The sequence below is a fragment of the Trifolium pratense genome, linkage group LG3 (assembly GCF_020283565.1).
Source record: "Trifolium pratense cultivar HEN17-A07 linkage group LG3, ARS_RC_1.1, whole genome shotgun sequence".
Taxonomy (NCBI): domain Eukaryota; kingdom Viridiplantae; phylum Streptophyta; class Magnoliopsida; order Fabales; family Fabaceae; genus Trifolium; species Trifolium pratense.
In genome coordinates this window covers 23,093,712-23,102,614 of record NC_060061.1, presented here as the reverse complement: position 1 = coordinate 23,102,614, position 8,903 = coordinate 23,093,712, and the positions used below count along the sequence as shown (strand labels likewise).

Sequence of the window (8,903 nt, the reverse complement as noted above, 5' to 3'; positions counted from 1 at the left end):
TAAAATTCTTACCTCCTATTTTTAAACTAACAGAAAATAAGGATAATTAAAAGTTGGGAGAAGATTGCAGCAGAGAATAGGGATAATTAAACTAACATAAATATTAATTAAGTTAATAAGTAATTCCTTACAATTACCCTTAATTAAACTAACAGAAACATCAACTAAATTAATAAATAATTCATTACAATATAAGATAAAAGGATAAATACTAGCATAAAGGGAGCACGGCGGCGGATGAAATGAATGAATGAAACAAACAACCCTAATTTTGGCAAAAAAAGAAACGTGAAGTTTTATATGAGAGAAAAATATTACTGGATTGAGATTTGGGCTCCTCTTTTCAAGCCCAATTTTCAGTAAAAGTAAAAAATATAAAAAATTAAAAAGTCCGCGGGCTAACCCGCCCCGCCCCGTTTTTTAGGCGGGTTAGGCGGGGGCGGGCCACCTTAAGGTAGCGAGCCGAAAACCTCAGCCCGGCCCGCCAAAAATGGTGGGTCAAACAGGTCGGCCCAGCCCGTTTTGCCACGCCTACCCATGACATGTATAAAATTTATTTTTTGGCGAAGAGCATCAGTAATTTAATTTTCTCATGAGTAGAACGTTAAGATGATGAAATTAAAAATCATTCATATAATCATTGATAATATTATCAAGAAGTACAGAGAGATTCATAAGTCTTAGGCTCTAATCATAGAGAGAGATATAATTTATAGGCACTACTTAAAGCGTTCAAATCTTATTTTTCAAAAGGGTTCAAATCATAGAGCATAACGAAAATAAAATTATTTGATAAAAATTGATGTAAAGAAAAGAAAATTGATATTTTTATATTTTTTATGTTTTTTGGCATTTTCATATCTTTGGGTTTTAAATAAAAATATATACACAAAATAAACAAATTAGATGAATTAATTTAACTAATTAAAACGTAAAGGGGGTGCAAACTGAAATAACAGATAGCAGGCAACAACAGAAAGTCCAACCCAACAGAGCCCATCTGCGGCCACAAACAAAAAATCAGGGGATTTGATCAGGACCGTCTGATCAATCAGACGTTCCTGATTTGATCAAAGAGTGAAAGATTTGGGTCGTTTGATGGAAGATCAGGGGTGATGATGCTGATATTATCATGCACAAGCGTGCAGTGGATCTGCATGAGTATAAATACCCTCACCCTTCAGAAAAAAATCATTTGGAAAATTTTTTTCTCTCTCTTCTCTTCTCTCCCACTCTCTTCTCTCTCTCAAGGATGAACTCCAATCGGAGTTCTTCATGTTCTTCGTTTTCCGGCGACCGACCGCCATGATTCTCAGATTTCGGCTAGTCGCCGGCAAGCCGCCGCCACCCTCCAACCGGAACCACCGCGCCGGAATCATAACCACCCAAAAAAATCCCAAAATTTACGTAGAAACCTTATTTTTTGCGATTTAAACACAAATCAACATTAAAGGTAATTATCTTCCCTTTTTTTGTTTCTTTATAGATCTATCCCTCTTCTGATTCTTTTTCTTTTTGGATTTCAGGTTAAGGGTGTTGGTGGAGGCAGAGGCAAGGTGCACTGTTAAATTAGTTTTTTTTTTTTTTTTGTGTAATTTCTCTTCTCTATGTGTGTAAAGAAAAACCCCTTTTTTGTTCTGATTGTGTCTTAATTAATAGACCAAGTGAATGAATTTGTTTAACGTAAAAAACCTTCAGATTTACAATTTTTATTGTTTTTAATCTCATCAATTTGTGTTGAGAAGAAAAAAAAAATAGTACGAGGAAATGGTGATGAATGAATGAATCTGTGGTTGTTTTTCTCTGTTCTATTCTTTATCTATGCTTTCATGTATTGTAACTCAAAATATAGTATAATTTTCAATTTCTACCTCCAATATTACATATATGATATATCCAAATTTCATTCTAACCAAACATGAGCTGAGTCACATTTTACTTGAAGTTCATAGAAAATTTAGATGTAAGTTTTAATTTTTATATGGAGGTCTATGAGGAAATCAATATTCTTACCTTTTTTGAGATGTATTTGTTGCTACACTTTTATTATAGTCCTTAGAGTTGATATACTCTTAATTCTCTACATAGTTGATGCAAAGTCTAATCCTTTCTTTCGAAATTCTCATGTTAGTTGCTTGTTTTAGGAATTTAGAAATAGATATAGAAAAATCTAGGTATGAGCAGGGACGGAACTAGCTATTAGGCAAAAGGGGCGACCGCACCCTTGAAATTAGTAGGAGTATACTACCCATATGTATGTATATATGATTAGCCATCCCACGTATGATTCAGTTCGCCACCCCACGTATGATCTGTGTAATAAATACATGCACCACATAGTTTTTCATCATATATAAACTACTAATTGTATATATAATAAAAGAGTCAGGATCCGTTGACACCAACTAGTTTGACACCAAATGTTACACCTCTCAATAACGTTTTAACCGATATAAATTTTATAAAATCCACCGTTGGATTGAAAGTTTACATCATATAGATCATTTGTGTAAAATTTCAGACAAATCCAAAATCATTTGATATGCTATTGAGACACATAAAGATTAACGGCATTTAAAAAAATACAAAAACCGTTAATTTTGATGTATCTCAATAACATATCAAATGATTTTGGATTTATTTGAAATTTTACACAAATGATCTATATGATGTAAACTTTCAATCCAACGGTGGATTTTATAAAATTTATATCGGTTAAAACGTTATTGAGAGGTGTAACATTTGGTGTCAAACTAGTTGGTGTCAACGGATCCTGACTCATAATAAAAATACAATACTATTTTGTTTGTGTAAATTACTATTTTAATTAATGCTTGATTCTTAAATGTATTACAATTGTAAACACATTTGATTATTTTTTTAGGCTATTTAGTCCCTTATGTTTATTTTAGGTTTTAATTTGGTCCTTTATATTTAAAAAATTTCAAATTTGTCCCTTATGTTATTGAAGTAAACTTAAGTTCGTCCTTTTAATTAAATTTTGAGTTAATTTTTTTAGAACTTTTTGTTAGATTTTGAGTTAATTTCTTCTTAAACTTTCATGTAGTACCTCCCAGAGTTGTTTGCACATGCAACTATAAGCCATGTAGATGATTTAAACAAAAATTTGACTAAAAAGATCAATTTAAAACTTTTTAAACGTAAGAGACCAAATTGAAACTTAAACTAAACATAATAGACCAAATATGCAATTAAGCATTTTTTTATAACGTGTCACGACTTGAACTCTGGACCTTCAACTCTTTTAACTTTTAACTCAACTAGTTCAACAAGTTGAGTTATTCATCGCACCCTTGAAAATATCTCTTTTATTAGTTTTTTTTATCATCAAATCCATTTTTAGTTAGTTAATTTAGTCTTAAAACTATTTCGTTTAACTTCTCATTAAAATTTGAGTTAATTTCGTCTAACTTTCCATTAAATTTTAAGTTAATTTCATCTATAACTTTTACGTGACACCCTCATAAGTTGTCTCCGTATGAAAAAATGTTAGCCACACAAATGATTTAAACAGAAATTTGACTAAAATGATTTGAAACTTTTTTAACTAATAGATCAAATTGAAATCTAAAATAAATGCAAGGGACCAAATATGCAATTAAACCTAATTATTTATAGTAAAAATTGATTATTATTAACGTTAATAATGTGTTATATTTTCGCCACCCTCAATGACTTTTTCTGGTTCCGTCCCTGGGTATGAGCGTCAATAATAATCATAGTCCTTAGAGTTGATATACTCTTAATTCTTGACATAGTAAATGCAAAGTCTAATTTTTTCTTTTGAAATTCTCATGTTAGTTGCTTGTTTTAAGTATTTATAAATAGATATAGAAGAATCTAGGTATGAGTGTCAATAATAACCATAATTATATTGTTAATGTTATGTAGGCTAGTAAAGAGGGAAGAAATTTATGTGTGTGGTGTGTGTGGGTAAGAGTGAGATTAGAAATGTGAGTGAGGTGGAGAGATGGAGAGGTGTGAGGGAGATAAGAGAAAGAAGGTGAATGAATAGAGAGGAGAGAAAAAGTAGAATTCAATGAAAAAAGAAGAGGGAGTGTGTGAGTTGAAGGAGATAAAGTGAAAATGGTGGGTTTGAAATTTTAGGAGGAGTTGGTTTATATAGGGTTGATGGATTCATCTATGGAAAATACTTGTTCATTGACATACATGCATGATGCCCAGGGACGGATCTAAGTAGGGGCTTAGTGTGGCTATAGCCACACCAGAATTTTCAATTTTTAGTAGATATATATACATATTTTTGTTACTTATGATTGTATAAATATGTATAACCAGCCAATTTTGTCCCAAGTTTGTTTCTGTTGTAGTGGTTAAGCAGCGCCTCCTATGCACAGCGGTTGTGTGTTCGGTTCCTGCAGGGTAATGTTTTTTGCTTTTAACTGTGTTCGGTTCCTGGTGTAGTGGTTAGTCAATTTTTTTTTCAAAGGAGTGATCAAGAATAATATATATTTGCATATATACATATATTAGAGAAATCAAATTATACCGGTAACATTTTAACCAGTATAGAATTCATAAAATTTACCGTTAAATTTAATATTCATATCATGTAGAATTTTACATAAATTTAAAATTATTTGATATGTTATTGAAATTCATAAATATTAAGGATTTATACATTTTTATTGAACATCGTTAATTTTAATGGATCTCAATAACATATTAAATTATTTTAGACGTTATTGAACGATGCAACATTATTTTGGATGAATTTAGAAGCTATTGAACATTGCAATATTATTGGAATGTAAATGATCTATGAATTTTCAAATTGAATTTATATTTTTAGTCTAGCTCCGCCGCCACTGCACCCAGCCCGACATCGGCGGTGCATCCTCTCCTGTACTACTTTGATTTCTTGACTTTCATTTCTCCTCTTAACTCTACAATTACAAATATGATTTCTTTGTTCTATTCTTTTTTTCTATACTTTCGAGAGATAAAGCTACTTCTTCGGTTTGAAACAAAAAAAAAAAGCTACTTCTTCGGTTAATCTGCAAAGGTGAATATTTTTTTTTTCAGCTATAAAATTTGCGAACATGTTTTTTTAGCCACACCAATAAATCGGGTCTAGATCCGTCCCTGATGATGCCACTTGTTTTTTCACTTCTATACACATGTCACATGAAGCAAGTAATAGAAGGAAGGTTGCATGTGATAGTTGACTTTGTGAAGCACTTTGTGAAGCAAGTAGTGGCAAGATATAATTGGATGAAAACAAACCTATGTTGGCAAGATACAATTGGACATGAGACAAATGTGTTAAGCATTGATTGGCCAATGGATTAGGGTTTACAATTAGGGTTTCAAAGTTTATGATCATTCATGTGTGTATATATATATATATATAGATATGCAGTGTTTAAAAATTGGGGTTGTTTGAAAATTAGCGTTGCATTGTTTAGTAAGTTGTTTTACTTATTTGAAAATTTATGAAATCTATACTAGAGAATGAATTGTAAGATATTGTGGAGAAGTTAAGTCTAATAGTTGCTCCAGTTGGTGAGTTATTGACAAGTTGCTACCCTGAGATTCAATGAAAATTGCTCCGGTGACCCCTCCGGAAGCTGTTGGTACCAAATTGATTCTTCAAAATAGTGAGTAGATAATTTACCCTGTGGCAAGTATTCTAAGTAAGGTAATCATAACCGGACCAGTCATTGAACCGGTGTGCCTATGGGTTTGAGGAAGTGGAAGAGCTTCTTGTAATCTCGTTGGAGAGTTTCTTTGTAATAAGTACTTCAAGATTCATAGTGAAACGGAGAGCTGCACTCTCCCCCAGAGTAGGTCGTTTTGACCGAACTGGGTAAACAATTTTATTGTGTTTTTAACTCTTTCTGTTGTTTATCTTTTGGTTTGTGATTATTATTGCCGCTCGCTTTATTTGATTGCCTAATCGTATTTGATCCAAACATCAAGATTATTGGTGTGATTTAGTCGAATTCACAACACCCATCATATAGCCAACTAAGTACTATCCATTCAATTCTTTAGATAAGGATAATTCAACAGACACCATAGAATTGACCTCGTTACCAAATTGTTACTGTGCACTTGTTGCTTGTTAAGGGAAGGTACCTCATGTATGATTAAGCCTTTGGTCCCCAAAATTTCAATTCCATGTCTATATTATGTAGTTTTAAAAAAAAAAAAAAAAAAACTTTGGAAAATTTATCTTCAACATTTTATCCTAGAAAAATTAACTTTGCTCTACCCTTGCTAGGAATCGAGTGTTCTATTCCTGCTTTGCAATAAACCAAGAACACAGGGAAACTGTTTGAGTAGTTGAATTCATTTTCATTAAACAAAGTATATGTACAATTTGTCAATGTAATGGTAACTTTTTGCATCTTTACAATTTCATGAGATACCTAGTTTACAAAAAATATCTCTGCTAAATAATGTCAGTCTCTTTTGGTGTCGAATTTATAGTGTCCATTGAAGCGAGATGTTATATGTTGAAAGACATCTTCTGTGCAAGGAATGGTGAGACCACCCATGGGATGATTGTATTCGAACTCTTCCTCCGCTTGACTCAACAAGTCTTGAAACGATGGTTGGTTCAAGTATGATATGGGGATCACAAATCGCTTTTGTTTCTCTCCAACATACACCGCAAGATATCCCTTCTGAATGTCCACCGCTTTTGAAGCTGCTCGGTTTGCAACAAGTGATGCCTTTTTTATGATACCAGAAAAACGAAAACCCATTGTTGTATGTGTTAAAACTTGAGAAGAAGTTTTTGAAATTAGAATGCTTTAGGATGTGAATGATTTGTGTTGGTTTTAAATGCATGTAGCAATGAATATATAGATAGATAGATAGATAAAAGAATATTGAAAAACTATTGGCTACTTGAATGACTTGTGAAGGAGAAGGAATCTACGAAGCAGACAAGGGCATATACAAGATCACATGGGATTGTCTTAGAGGTCTTTCACAAACACAAAGATGAAAATGTCATAATAGATAATACACACCAACATAGCACCCCCACCAAAAAAACAGGCTTATTCAAGCAAGAAAAAGTTTAATTGACCTTGTTACTTATTTAGCAAGGCAGGGACCGCGTAGTTCGGTTCTGGTATACAAAATTCATTTAGTTTGTATTGTCTTGCAAAATATAAATTGTGGCTTATAGTGGTTTGTGATCTTGTGTTAGATATATGTTCTCTTCTTGCCTCCTCTCACATTTTCTGAGATATCAATCAGGTCCTACATCATACTCAAGCTTTGCAAGTTGTACACATAATTCTAATATTTATTTGGTAGATTTAAATTAATTGCAATCTCAATTAGAAGAAACATGTGAGATGTCTAAAACATGTCTACCATTGGATTAGCTATAGCAACAAACATCAAGTTTCTTTCACCATTGCATTGTCTTTAATTTCAAGGTTGTTGAGTTATCTATCTCATCACAGTAGAGTCTTTGCATGTCCTTACATTTAGCTTAATCTAATCCTTGAAAATGACTTCCATAAGACAATACCATGTGATCCCTTGTCCCTCACTAGGCCCTATCACAGCTCATCAAAATAATTTCATTGGCTAATTGGTTTTGTAGAAGCCCTTAACAACTATATATACACTATTTTTGAGGTTCTCAAGCAACACAATTCATTTGCATCCTAAATTATCAGAATTCAAATATTTCTTTCTCATCAAACCCTCTATAACATTATCACTATTTTTTTTGTGGTACCATAAAATAACAATGGGTTTCCGCATAGCCGGTATTCTCAAAAGGGCATCATCATTTTCCAAAACACAAGGATCTACCAAGGGACTTGAAATCCCAAAAGGCTATCTTGCAGTCTATGTTGGAGATCAAATGAGACGGTTCGTGATTCCAGTGTCATACTTGAACCAACCGTTGTTTCAAGAGTTACTAAATCAAGCAGAAGAAGAATTCGGATATGATCATCCAATGGGTGGTCTAACAATTCCGTGCAACGAGGAAGAATTCCTAAACCTCACTTCTCGCTTGAATTAAGCTGTAATTCATGCATGGAGATTTAGATAGATTAGTTTAGGCTAATTTCTATAGACGACAATTTTTTCTATTAATTTTTTTTTTTTTTCATTTTGTTGCTTCCATGTATCAATCATTCCTATGGAAATACAAAATGTTACCTGAATGAGAATGTTATGACACAAGACATTTTTAAAATATGTTTAGTTTTTCCTTGCATATATTTGTGTACATGATAATAAGTTATATTTAAAGCTTAAACATCTGCATTATAAAGGATGGAAAAAAAGGTTTGAGATTTATTATGAATCTCTAATCTTTCACTAGGAATCATCACACAAATAAATTAGAATCTCACTCACCTAACTTATCCTGTATTGTATAAAAAAAAAAAAAAAACTGGATTTTAATTTTTTTTTGAACGCGGATTTTAATATTGAATCTGAAATCTGAATTATGTAACAAAAATAACTATTGAAAAATTACAATGTTAGAGGAAGTATCTCATGCTAAATACCTAACTAATTTATTTAATTTTTGTTTTTAAAAGGCAAGGTTAGTAATTAGTAGGGTTAGTTTCTGTAAGATTTATTGAGGGTAGAAATCAAACTTTTTTGATCTCTTCATCACTCCACGTACTTTCTAACTCATCCACCAAGTCATCTTATATCTCCCAAATTTTTTTTAAACTCGGTATCTGACTCAAGAATCGATTAATTTAAGCAACCAATTTCATCATCCACTAGTGGATCCAATTGAAGACAGAACAAAGCTCTGTATTGATCGACTCAACACAAAAATTGACATCGAATAAAATAAAACTTAAGATCTTGAGAGAAGCACGCTCTATGGTTTGGGAAACCTATGTATACATAAAATGGCT

General features: G+C 32.3%; 1 protein-coding gene and 1 long non-coding RNA gene across 2 annotated transcripts; both read left to right on the top strand.

Moving 5' to 3' along the window:
• Positions 1–1,203: 1,203 nt before the first annotated feature.
• Positions 1,204–1,811, top strand: LOC123913050. The gene is made up of 2 exons (XR_006811546.1): positions 1,204–1,453; positions 1,527–1,811. It is a non-coding gene; the product is annotated as an uncharacterized LOC123913050 (long non-coding RNA).
• A 5,830-nt stretch (positions 1,812–7,641) lies between these two features.
• On the top strand, positions 7,642–8,241 carry LOC123913039 (auxin-induced protein 10A5-like). Its single transcript, XM_045963647.1, has one exon. It carries the CDS (start codon positions 7,763–7,765, stop codon positions 8,039–8,041), a length of 279 nt encoding a protein of 92 aa, XP_045819603.1. The 5' UTR covers positions 7,642–7,762; the 3' UTR covers positions 8,042–8,241.
• The last annotated feature ends 662 nt before the right edge of the window (positions 8,242–8,903 follow it).

What these genes read in the sequence shown, in the direction of transcription:
- LOC123913039 (XM_045963647.1), top strand. Translation starts at nt 7,763, where the DNA reads ATGGGTTTCCGCATAGCCGGTATTCTCAAAAGGGCATCATCATTTTCC.